Source organism: Chiloscyllium plagiosum, chromosome 21, assembly GCF_004010195.1.
Source record: "Chiloscyllium plagiosum isolate BGI_BamShark_2017 chromosome 21, ASM401019v2, whole genome shotgun sequence".
Taxonomy (NCBI): domain Eukaryota; kingdom Metazoa; phylum Chordata; class Chondrichthyes; order Orectolobiformes; family Hemiscylliidae; genus Chiloscyllium; species Chiloscyllium plagiosum.
In genome coordinates, this window is record NC_057730.1 from 33412074 (window position 1) to 33425635 (window position 13562).

Genomic DNA, 13562 nt, shown 5'->3' on the forward strand with positions numbered 1-13562 from the left:
GGTGAGAGGGGAAAGATATAAAAGAGACCTAAGGGGCAACCTTTTCATGCAAAGGGTGGTATGTGTATGGAATGAGCTGCCAGAGGATATGGTCGAAGCTGGTACAATTGCAACATTTAAGAGGCATTTGGATGGGTATATGAATAGGAAGGGTTTGGAGGGATATGGGCCGGATGCTGACAGGTGGGACTAGATTGGGTTGGGATATCTGTTCAGCATGGACGGGTTGGACCGAAGAGTCTGTTTCCATGCTGTACATCTCTATGACTCTTTGACATTCCAGGGGAAACACATTAATTGGGGGAGGGCAAATGAAATAGATGAGATAAGAAATTGAGCTATTAACGAACAGAAAAATGATGCAAATGACAAACATCAAGTTAATAATAATACAAGTGAGATCCTTGCTGATTATTAAAAGTTCGGAAGGTAGAAAAGTGAGAAAACAAATAAAAAGTAAAGAGAGAGTATGGGAAGAGACTGGCAACAATAGTGTTGAATTTAGTGGATGCAGCGATATCCTCATGCACTGACTGGAAAGGCGGTGTCAGTCTGCTGCAGTTTTTTTTGAAAATGCCACAATTAATTTCAATAGTAGGTAGTTCACTGCCACCTTTCGGAACTTCTACCCGTGTAAGAGAGGTGATCCCAGAGAGAGAAAAACAGTAAAACAAACAATAATATTCAGAAATGAATGTACTGGACCTTTTAATTTTGAAGAACACAAGACATATCAGATGAGTTCAGCTTATTCGGCAGTTTTACTCGTTTTTCTTCCTGGGAACAAACTTCTGAGAGCTGTTGACCAATCAGATGGCTGGAGGTTTCTCATTTAGTTCCAGCAATGTCACTGGGAGTCGAGCTCCAGAGGAGGAAGACCTGAATTAAGGTGAGTTCGGAGAGATCACTGGGGCTAGTCAGTGATGTGGTGCTCCTGGTGAGGTGAAGAGGTCTGTCTTTCAGCTTCACTGTTTGGGGTTGTGTGTAGGCTAGGGTTGCCCGATCAGGAGAGCCCACCACCAGTCACAGTTTGTGGGAGCAAGAGTTGAGAATCTGGAAATTAGGCAATCTGCCTCCCAAACTTTCCCTCCTGAATTCACAACCATTCCCCTCTTCCCTCACTTCCTAGTCCCCAGCAGAAGAATAATTAATTTTCACTCATTAAAGGAAATGTCTCAGTAAACATGGAATTAGTAAGGTGTGGTAAAAGAAGGATAGTGCCAATCTGGGTGCACTAAGTGAGTTTTGTCCGTGAAGATCAGACACTGGGCTAAGGTACTAAATGAGTACTTTGCATCTCCGTCTACCTAGGAAGAAGATGCTACCAAAGTCACAGTGAAAGAGGAAATAGTTAAGGCACTGGATGAGCTAAAGCTTGATAAAAGAGATAAAAGATAAAAGAGGCTGGCTCTTGTTATGTCATTAAATCTTTTAAGTTGTTTAATCACCAGGACCAAGCTAGATGGATTGGAAGATGCCAAATGAAGTAAGGGTGGAAATTGAGCTTACACTGGACATAAAACTTACAATCCTCTTTAAATGAAAGGATGGTCTTTGTCAAGGTTCATCTGGAGCAGCTCTGTGACGCAGGGCACACACTGGGTCAAACATCGATTGCACCTGGAGGACCATCAATTCAGTGAAAGATGCTCTTTGGTCTGCAACAAGTTTCAGAACTTGTTGATCTTCCAGAGCATGGAGTTGACCTGAACTGATTGCAGACTGGCAATTCCAAAGTCCAGGATCACGTGCTGAGGGACGCACTAACAGTTGGGGCAGCTGCCACCAAGGTGCAGTGGGGAAAGATCACCTTCTAAGGTCTTTCTGCTGAAATTAAATGGGATCTATTTAATTATCAGACTTTCCCAATGCCTCAGATATATATAAATATAGTCTTGTTCAAGTAAGAAATGCCTTTGGTTTGTTTGCTGAATAGAGTGAAACTCTAATGTTTTTTATTTCTTCATATGCTACTGTTTTAATGCTGCATTGGTGACTATCTATGTATATAAAGATATTTTATGAATAAGGTATATTTTTGAAATTGAGATACTGTCAGAGGATTGATTGAATAGCAAAAGTTATCCCTCATTCACCAAAGGGTGTAAAGGTAAGGCCAGCAAATATGGGCCAATCAGTTTAACCTCAGTACTGATAGTCTTTCGAAACAATAATTCAATACAAAATTAACAGTGACTAGAACAAATGTGGACTAATTCAGGAAAGTCAACAGGAATTATTGTGGGTAAATTATGTTTTACTAATTTGATTGAAATTTATTGTTGAGATTGATGAAGGTAATGCATTTGATGTGGTGTACATGGGCTTCCAAAAAATTGTTTGATTCATTGATATATTGTTCAAGTGCTGCATAATAGGCTTGTCAGCAAAGTTGAAATCCCTGAAATAAAAGCAAAATGACATCCTGGAAAACAGTGGCTGAGTGATAGGAAACCGAGAGCAATAGAATACAGTATTTCAGACAGGAGCAATGCATACTCATGGGGTCAATTAACTGTGATGCTGGAGAAAGCACAAAAAGTCAGGCAGCATCTGAAGAGCAAGAGAGTTGATGTTTCAGGCTTAACCCTTCATCGGGACTGTATGGTGCACCAACCTCTACATCGCTGAGGCCAGATGCCAACTTGCCGATATCTCCTTCTGTTGCCCCCTCGACCATGACACCACTTCTCATCACCAACCTATCATAACTTTATCAACTCTGACTTCTCCAACATCTGCAGTCCTTACTATCTCCTATACTCATAGGGTTTCATGTTTATGAATTTGCTATGGATGGCTGTTAAAAACACTACATTTCTTGTTGCAGAGCATAGCACAATTCAAAATTTGTGGATAACAAAAGCTGTGTATTGGAAACTGTGAGGAGAATATTAATAGACTTCAGTAAGCTGTAGCTAGGCTGTGGAATGGCTGGCATATAGTAGGTGCAATCCAGTGCTGTGAAGCAATACATTTTTGTAGGAAGAACAAGAAGAGGCAATATAAAATAAGGGTTACAATTCCAAATGCGGTGCAGGAGCAGAGCGATCAGTGGTGGTGGAGGGGGAGGGGAAATGTCCACAAGTTGTTGAGGATAGCACTGCAGATTGAAAAACAGTTAGTGAGGCATTTGGGATCCAAATCTTTATAAGTAATGTAGAAATTAAGCTCACCTTCTATAAATAGATAGGTTGAGCTTCAGCTGGAGTATTGTATCCAATTGTGCCCTTCCAAAAAGATGCGAAGATCTTAGGGAGGGTGCAGAAAGATGTACAAGAATTGTTCCAGGGATGAGGGACTTCAATTATGTGGGTAGATTCCTCAGAGTAGATAATCTTGAGGGATTTGATCCTAGTGTCCCAAGTCAGGAAGAGTCTGTCTCGATTAGATAGAAAGAAACAAATTTCATTTCAGAAATGTTGAAAGCAGCGGAGACCAATTTAAGGTGATTGTTGAAAGAAGCTACAGCAGCATGAGGAATGTTTATTCTTGCACAGTGTGGTGAGGAGCTGGATACAGCTGTGAGTGAAATAGAGGCAGATACTTTCAGGGATTTTATAAAGGAATTTGAATATTCCCCTTGAACAGAATAAAATTTGCAGAGCTGCAGGATAAATGTGGAAGCGTGGGGCTAATAAAATTGCTTTTGCGTAGCACTGTTACAGATGTGACTAGCCAACTGGCTTTCACTTATACTTTAACCATTCCATGATCTGATAATCCAATTTCCCTTTGAAGGGCTACCATTGAATTTGTATACAGCACTCTGACAGGCAGTACTTTCCGAATCCCAATTGCTTGTGTAACAGTGTTTTTCTTCACATTGCCTCTGGTTGTTTTGCCATTTGCAAGGAAGTTTTACCTTTTTTTTATAAATGCTTCTGCTGTTGGAAACAGTTTATCCCATTTACTTTAATCATGATTTCAAACACTTCTATCCAATTTCCTTCTTGTTTTACTGGTTCCTGGTGAGCAACTACGTGGCCTATCTGCGAAACTATAATTGCTTATTCCCCCGGAAATGCTTTACTAAATTTCTTCTGCACCGACTTAATCTTTCAATTTTTTTCTTAAAGAGTGATGCCTAAAACTGAACACAACGCTACTGAAGCCTGTCTGACATTCAGTTAGTTCATGACCTATCTATATCTTATCTCATCTCTTAGTTCTGTAACTTATTACCCTTGCCGAACACAAATCTGTCAATCTCAGTTTGTACATTTTCAATTAATCCACAACTTCAACAGCTTTCTGGGGAAATTGTTCCAGGTTTCCATCACCTTTGTGTGAAGAAGTGCTTCTCGACATTATGATATCACTCTTGAAACAGCTAGGCTATTATTTATTCTGAACTCCACCCCCACCAAAGGAAATAATTACCATCTATCCACCCTATCAAGTGCTTTAATCATTTTAAACAATTCAATTACTTCACTCTTTAATCTTCCATACTCAAAGGACTACAAATTTATTTTATGAAATCTACCCTCATTATAATCTGAGGCAAAAAATAACAAATGTCATTTTAGTAAGATGGAGCTTCCAGTATGCTTTGTATCTGAATGGTGCAATACAAGTTTGTACCATATATAGGGTCTTCAATATAAAGCTTTCTTGATGGGAATAAAGTGGTGCTAATATCTCTCTCAGATACTATTGCAGAGCGACATTGGGGGATGATGTATCTTGCGTGAGGACCAAGAAGGGGAAGGAAGCCAACAACTAAATCAATTCTAGAAATAAATGTTAACATTTATTATGTTTGGCAACATTTGGATTAAGTTAAATTTTTGCATAACATTAGCCTAATATTTATCTTTTTTTTAGGCCATGGTGCTCCAGGTTTTGAGACCGAGGAGGATACTGGGTGTAATAAAGGTAATACCAACGTAAGTTCCCTCACACAGCCCAACCAACTTCAGTACCAGAGTCCATCCAAGCCTATAGAAGGCAAAGGAGCTGCTTCTTATGCCAGTGTTCTTCGAGCTCCACCCAAGACGAGATTGAAGTTGTCTTCAGAAGCAGATAGGAAACCTATTGATCCTATTTCTATATTGCAGGACCTGAGTAAGAGGTCATCCTTAAACGACAGTGGCTACTATTCTTATTTTGAATAATTGAAGTAGCTGATTATGATCACATGATTTAATTTACAAAGCACTTCTCACTTTTTTTTTGAGACATTATTAATTTTCTTTAAAACCCTTTTTTGTAAGATATTATTGTGTGCACATAAAAATTTCTATAGATGCTATATTGGACATGTAGAAAGGCGTCACTTGTGAAAATGTTTCTTTTTACAAAAGCTTATCATCTCTGCTTATTTGCACATGAACCAGATGAATTCTGTTAAAATGGGTATTGTGAGTTTTTGTGGCGTTTGTTCTATTTATTTTGTATTTTTGGGAGGGAAAATGTTGTACCAAAGCTTAATTTAGACTTTTAATTTTGCTGGTGTTTGATTTTGTACTAATATGAGTGTGACATGTGATGCAGCCCTCTTCCAACCATAGAGGAAAGTCAACCACACTTCTCAGAATCACTCCTCCATACTCCTAAAGAGTATGGTTTGGCACTAATTGATGTGAGAGAGAAGCTAAGCCCATTAATATTACAGTAATCGATGTTTCAACGATCACGAGTAACGTTGCAAGAAAAACAGTGATATTTTAAATTCTGTTTATTTTCTAAATTTTACAAACTTCTCTTCTCTCTGAGCTTTGTATTTATGTTACAAGGTGATTATGCTCTGTTGGAGCTGTGATATTGTCTTCCGTCGTGAAGATATGACATAGCAAATGTGATGAGCTTTTAGCACTGCCACTTCTGACCTTTGCATTTTCATTGTTCTTTTGAATCTGAGTGTCCAAGTTATATATTCGACATTATCCAAAGTCTGTAGTGTTTCTTAATTCTCTTTATGTAGTAATGTATTTAATATGGTATTTAAAAAAAAGGTCTTGACTGCATTCAGCATTTGTAACTGTTGTAATTTTTCAGTTGCTAAGCTACGCTGTGCTTTCCTAAACCGCATGGTATCTACCTTAAATGGTAATGACCTCCTTTCTCTGAATTTTTAGTTACTTTCCTCTGTTGCACAGAAAATCTAATTCAAAACTGTACCAACAGTTGTATGCTTCCAATTTACTGACAGCTCAAGCTGTTCACTTCAACAAGCTGTGCGGAAAATGTTTGATTTGGCCATTTTAAACTTGCTTTATTTTGGCAAAGTTGCCACTATTTTTGTTATTTATTGTACATAAAACAACTAATTAAATATTTTGGTGAAAAAAAACAAAAGCTGCTTCATATTTTAATTTAAAAATCCTTAATGTGTAGTCAAGAGATGGCTAACTTAATGCAACTTACAGTAGAATGGGAAAGGAGGCAAGAATTGGTAAAAGGTTTTATAAAGGCTTGCCTAGTGGATATTGAGCTGTTGAGGAACAGAATTTGACCTTGAAATAAGGCATCATGTCTTACATGCTGTACTGCACCTGTCATTACAAATAAGCAAATCCTTCAACTCAGAGCAACATCACACGACATATGCTAATACACTCTTATAATCCATTCTATATGAAAATCACTGGATGGATCAGAACGTTCATTCTCAGAGTTCATGGAAAACATCTGGCTCGGGTTTATATGTCAAGATCTATTATAAAAGCATCCACAATAGGTAGCTGTGGTACTAATTACACCTGTTGGCACTGTTGTGATAAAGATTCCAGTGCAATTAATGTTCTTTGCTTATAAATTAAAGTTACAAAACTGTCTCCCTTCATCCAGGTTCAATATTAGTTTCTGTCAGAAAGTACCAGGCTTTCTATCTATCCCAGAAGTGAATGGGGACACTATATATCTTTTATATTATAATAGGAATGTAAAACAAAGATGACAATTCCTAAAACCATAAGTGGTTTGGATGTCCTGCTGAATGTCAGCAGAATCTCATACTTATCCAGCCTTGTATCCATCAGTTCTAAACAGCTCAGAATGGCTTTGCTCGATAACTCTTCTATCATGATCTGCTCGTCTAAAATCTTGTGCAAAGCTTTCAACTGGCTTATGCTGATCTTTGATCATGGGTCATTACAACTGAAACACCAATAACTGATCAGATGTTTTTCCTTTTCTCTATCTTTACTATTACACAAGGCTCACTATTGTGGCCCACTAATACCTCAGTTGTCCAGCTCTTGGGCCCCTGTAGGTGGACCCAAGCCCCAGCCTGCCTTCCTCCATACCTCCCCCTAAAGCTCCTGCACAGACTATGTTTCTGAATTTGACCCTTTTTGTATCCCTGAAGAATCATGTCAGAAGAGCCCATTAATCAATGGAGAGATGAACTAATCAAATTACTCAAAATAATCTGTCCAGCATGGGGGCAAAATAATTTTTTCCAACATTAGAAAAATAATTCTGATTCTGTGTTACAACTGTGCTCAAGACTTGTTTGCACATCATTCACTTATAACTTGACGTTTTATAGGTGAAATAATGGAAACAATGGATTGTCTCAAACTGAAGACATTGTTACTTTAAAAACATTCAAGTTTTAATTTCATGAAGTTGTCATTCACTAACATATGAAATAGGAGCAGAAAAAAGCATTTTGCCCCTCAAGTCTACTCTGCCTTGAACAAGGTCATGGCTGATCTGTTTATGTTTTGAATTCCACATTCCCATCTTCCATGATAACCTTTGATGCCCTTGCCCAAACTATCTATCAACCCACAACAAGCACAGGAAATGCTGGAGAAACTCAGCAGTCTGGAAGTATCTGTACTGAGAGAAACAAAGTTAACTGAAGTACAATTTTTGCTTAGAGTCATATCAAACTCAGAAACTCTATCTGATTTCTGTCATGTTTTCATTTATTCATCCTGATTAATCTTTTAGTCATTCTCTGCCATTCTTTTTATTCTCATCTATCATTGTGCAGGTATGTGCTCTTTCTTTAAGTTTAATGTTTTCCTTAACTACTTTAATTAACCACAAGTAGTGAATCCTCCCTTTAGAATTGTTTTTTTTATTGTAGGAATATACTTATTCTGAGTGTTTGGAAATGTACCCTTAAGTGCTTACCAATACATCTCTGTTGAACTATCTGCTAGTTTAATATTCCAGTTAACTTCAGTTGGCTCAGCTTTTATGCCCACAAAGTTACCTTATTTAAGTTTTAAATACTATTTTTGACCTAATTCTCTCAGTTTCATACTGAATATAAAATTCAATCATGTTGAATCAAGCACCTAGAGGTGCCTTTCCATGAGATCATTAATATTGTCACATTACATAATACCAAGTCTAGTATCACCTACTCTCTTGTCAGTTCCAAAATATACTGCTCCAAGAAACTCATACAAAAACATTCCATGAACTTTTCATTAAGGTTACTACAGCCAGTCTGATCTTTTTAAGTTAAGTTAAGATGTTGATTAAAATCACCAATGATTATTGCTATACTTTTATCATGAGCAGCAAATATTTCTTATATATGTTGAGCTGCATTGTGGTCACTGTTAGGGAGTCTGTGGATCACTCCCACTGGTGACTTCTTTTCCCTACTATTTCTCATCTCCATCAAAACTGATTCTGAACCAAGATCATCTCTACACAATTTTGACACATCTTTACACAAACGTTAGCCTTGATTGACAGTGGTATCCGTCCACATGAATATAATTGTTGATGTTCTGCCCTTGGGAAATCATACCATTTTGTAAAAAGTGGAGGGTTCTTTCCTGTTGTTGCCAGCTGTCTGTTGGAAAAATTATGTAATAGCTCTGGCAATGCTTAATGTGTCAATGAAATGTGGATGAGTTGATGTTGCCTATGTGTTCTGTGACTGCCTGGAATCAGTCTGACCACTAAATGTTAAGTACAGACTCGAACAGTGTGGAGGAGCAGGCTGACCAGAAATCAGGATTCTACTGCAGCTTCTATGATAGTGGGTCTATAAAGGTGTGCTTCCATCTGCAGGTCTAAATCAGAGGGTAATTTTCTATCCAAATGAAAAATGCACCTGATATTCCCATGGGAAAGTAATGTTAATTTCAGCAAATGGCACTGGCAACACTTGATGAAACTACTAAATTTTCCATGCAGTTCAAAACTAAAAACGCATCAATTCCGTGTGATTGCAGTTTCTGGTATCAGTCTCAATTTAATCATTTCTGGCAAGACTCCATATATTATTCCTGTCTCTGTTGGGAGGCATCCATTTGAAGGGGCAGGAACTTGCATGCTGTTGCAGGAATTAAAAGACTGCAAACCTCTTTAACACCTTGAAGAGAACTATTTATTCCACAAGTCGATGTTGCTCTGATATGCTGGAGAGCCCCCAGCTTGTAGGATGATGCTATTAAAGTGCTTGAGCATTTAGACAATGGACAATTAGACAATGGACAGACTTCCTTTTTGACAAATATATTTTGTTTTGTCCTGTTAGCTGCTCCTTTAAATCAGGAACAATTTGTGATCGAATAGCCTCTGGCTAATGTGTTACAACTGTTATGAAGTTGGTCGTCTTTTTCTTTCTGTTCATAACAAGCTTAAGTGAGGTCAAACATAGAAATACTAAAATAATCAGCCTCTGCAATTGGTTCAGTTATTTTATATGACAGCCTGTTATTTTTTGAGTGCAGCTGGCAGTTATAAACCTTGATAAAAGGTCGAGAGCTATAAAAAGGAGTCAACTGAGAACAGGGATTTGAGCTGAGCTGAGTTAAATAAACTGAAATCTTCACAGAATGGCAGGTCGATTCTGCTCATTGACACATAGGTTTCACTGCATCTCATGTCTAACAAAGATAATTTTTGCACTCTTCAAAGAAAAGGGAGGAACAGACAAGATCAGGCTGCTCAAGATGTGCAGACTATAGAAGGTTCACCTCTTGACTTAGTTTTTATAAGATAAGGCCATCTCATACACTCATGCTATCTGGGAAGCTTTAGCACACATTCAGGGACTAAGGAGAAACACAATAGTTAATCATAGCTCTACGGACGTGCAATGGGCTGTGGAAAATTATGCCTAACATTGCTAGCTGTTTAGATATAAATCTTGAAGAGGTTTGATAGTATTATTGGTTTGGCATGCATGGGAGCACACAGGAAACATTCTGTATTTAATGTCACATTGATGGTGAGTTTGGGGTGAACACAGGATTGTTTGTGCTGAAAGAGTCAAATTGTTCTGCAAATGTACCTCATAGCCAGAAAAAGATTGCTTTCCACACTCTCTTCAAGTTCCTGTTGTTCCTTGAAATTATGTGGATAAGGGCACGCCTTGCCTCAGGTGTCATCTCCAGCATCATCGAGCCCTAGTGCTAAAATTATTGCTCTTCTTCCATAAAATTGTTGAAGGAAAACATATTTTGGGCTTTATCGAAAGTTTTGAAAGGAACCAACACCCAAGATCAAGCAAGACTGACTAGCTCTCCCTCCCTGTGCTGTTTTGGCATATGCTTTGCTGTTTTTTTGCTAAATTACCCAACCAGTGCCTTATATTTGTACGCTATGGGGCTTTCCTCCTTTCAATTAGATAGCGCCAATCTGTTGTTTATAAATCACCCAGGTAACATAATCAACCTGGCAGTTCTTAGCTCTCTCCTTCTCTCTCTATCAACTCACAGCAATGTTGTTCTTAGAACCAACTTGTTGGTCATAGCTGAACACATTTCATTCTAACTGTGCAACTCTCTTTGCAATTACTTACATTTCAAATTCAAAAAAGTAGCTTTTGATGTTTCAAACAACCTGTCTTATTATAGTAATGCTCGCATTTATAAAACCCAGACTATATCAAACAGCTCAATTGAATTACCTCTTAGACAAATTTATATTTACTAAGAGCTATGCAAAGTTGTTTCAGCTACAGTCCTAGGTCTGACCAATGGGTCAGAGTGAAAAAGTTAAGTTTAAAGTACCATCCTTTTTTTTTCCTGATTCCTCCAGGAATTGCATTTGTGTAGCACTGTTCATAATTGCAGGACATTCCACAGTACATTAGAATCAACTAAATACTTTTGAAACAGAACCAAAAGATTACAGAAACTGGAAACCTGAAATAAAAACATATTATTCTGGAAATATTCAACAGGTTCAAGCAGCAACTATGAAGATGTAAACAGTCACCATTTCAGATTGGATACAAGTACTTTTACAGAACTGTCGTAGAAATGTTGGAGTCAAAAAAGTGTGGTGTTGGAAAAGCACAGCAGGTCAGGCAGCATCCAAGGAGCAGAAGAATCAATGTTTCGGGCTTTGTGGTAACCAATGCTGAGGTGGTCAGAAAATACCACATATCTCAATATGACTTTTTAATGTTGTTGCTTGAATGATAAATCATTCATCTGGTTGTTACTGAATGGTACCATGGAACCTTGTACAACAATCTGTGAGGGTGAATGATGCTTGTTTCATTTCTAGTTTTTGTTCATATGATCTGGGTAAGACCAGCATTTATTGCCAATCGCAAATTGAGGAGGTGATAGTATGCTGCTGTCTTGAATCACTTAATGTCTCATATGCAATCTGACAGTACTGAACTGGGAGTTTCAGCCTTGGTTATGTGCTCAGTTCCCCAGATTGAATCTTGAACTAGCAACCTTCTGACTCGAAATGGATGAGATGCCCATTGAGCTGCAACTGATACTATGATGCTGAGGAACAGCCTTTGTTCAGCAGTTGGAAGGAAGTCTTCAGTAGTTATCCAGTGAATTGAATTAGCCTTTATTGTCACATGCACTCAAATGATTGTGGTGAAAAGTTCTTGTAATGTCACCACTTTGGCGCCATCTTAGGTACAGGTTACCTATATACAGAATACCTGTGAATATGTGCTACAGACTTCAGAGATTCATAAATGAAAGTTCAGTGTAAGAATAAAGAACCGCTTGGGCCAAGTCTCTAGAACTTGACATTGGGACCTTGCTTCGGGACTCACCGCCCCCTGACTGGCCTGGCCTGGGCTTCACCTCTGGCACTGCCTACAGGATTCGTCATGACCTTTATTCCCCTCCATTCGCCTCCAGTGAGTGAAAGATTGAAAAATCAGAAAAAGAACGGATGCAGCAGAGGAACTCCAGCTAGAGCGTCTTACTTTGCTGCCATCTTGAACAAATGCCTGATTTGGAGGCTGAAGTTTCTACAATCCTCAATGTTCTGTCCAGTGTCATCTGCATTCTCACCCCCTCCCTAGCTATCCCCATCACTTGTAGATAGTAATGAATAAAAAATTGACAAAAGGAAGACAGTGGGATCTCAAAAGGATGATGGGCAATAGCAGCAGAGGTGGCAGTAAATGGTGATGAAACAAACTGGACGAGGCCAGGAAGTGAAGAGCAAATGGTAAGTGAAGTAGAGTCTTTGTGTATGCATTATGTTGGAACAATGTGCTAAGGTTAGAGTCATACTGTTGTGTAGGTTATATGAAAAGGATATCATATTGTATTACACTAATGCATGACATTGGACTGCTGAAAATGAAGCTGGAGAAGTAGTAGTGGAGAACTAAGAAATGGCAGAGGAACTGAATAGGTATTCATGGTGAAAGACGCCAGCAGCATACCAGAACTTCAAGAGAGGTGGGTGTAGTGGCCATACTAAGGAGGAGGTGCTAGAGTAGCTGAAAGGTCTGAAGATGGATAAATCACTCAGACCAAATGGACTACACCCCAGCGATAGCTGAGGAGATTGCAGAGGTATTGGTAGTTTTGAGGAATCACTAGAGTCAAGGAAATGGCTAATGTAAAATCCTGTTTAAGAAGGGAGGGAGACAAAAAAATACTGCAGAGGGTAGAATCCAAAATAGACAAGCAGGAGGCTGGAAGAACACAACAAGCCAGGCAGTATCAGGAGGTGGAGAAGTCAACATTTCGGGTGTCCTGAAGAAGGGTTACACCCGAAATGTCGACTTCTCCATCTCTTGATACTTCCTGGCTTTTTGTGTTCTTCTAGCCTCCTGCCTATCTACTTAAGAAGGGTTGGAGGTAGAGGACAGAAAACGATAGGCAGGTTAACCTGACTTTGATCGTTGGTAAGATTTTAGAGTCCATTATTAAGGATGAGATTACAGAGTACTTGGAAGTCCATGGGAAAATAGGGCTGAGCCAGCACAGCTTCATCAAAAGGAGGTCATACCTGACAAATCTGATGGAATTTTCTGAGGTGCTAATGAGCAAGTTAGATAAAGAAGAGCCAGTGGACATGATCTATTTGGATTTCCAGAAGATCTTTGACAAGGTGCCACACAGGAGTCTGCTCAATAAACTAAGAATCCATGGTATTTGGGGAAAGGTACTGGCATTGAGAGTGGAATGGCTGACTGGCAGAAGGCAAAGAGTGGGATTAAAGAGGTATTTTTCAAGATAACTGCTGGTGACTAGTGAAGTTCCAAATGGGTCAGTGTTGGGACCACATCTAATCATTAACAATCTGAATGAAGGAACTGAGGGCATTGTTTCTAAGTTTGCAAATGACACAAACATAGGTGGAGGGGCAGGCATTGCTGAGGAAGCAGGGAAGCTGCAGAAGGACTTAGACAGGCT

General features: G+C 38.8%; 1 protein-coding gene across 1 annotated transcript in view; it reads left to right on the top strand.

Annotated features, from left to right (window-relative positions):
- Nucleotides 1-5387, top strand: part of LOC122560734 (probable helicase with zinc finger domain) — a 396873-nt gene extending 391486 nt beyond the window's left edge. Inside the window, exon 29 of the mRNA XM_043711726.1 lies at nt 4831-5387. Within this exon, the coding sequence (XP_043567661.1) occupies nt 4831-5120 (290 nt within the window). The 3' untranslated portion in view covers nt 5121-5387. The remainder of the gene's footprint in view (nt 1-4830) is intronic.
- The last annotated feature ends 8175 nt before the right edge of the window (nt 5388-13562 follow it).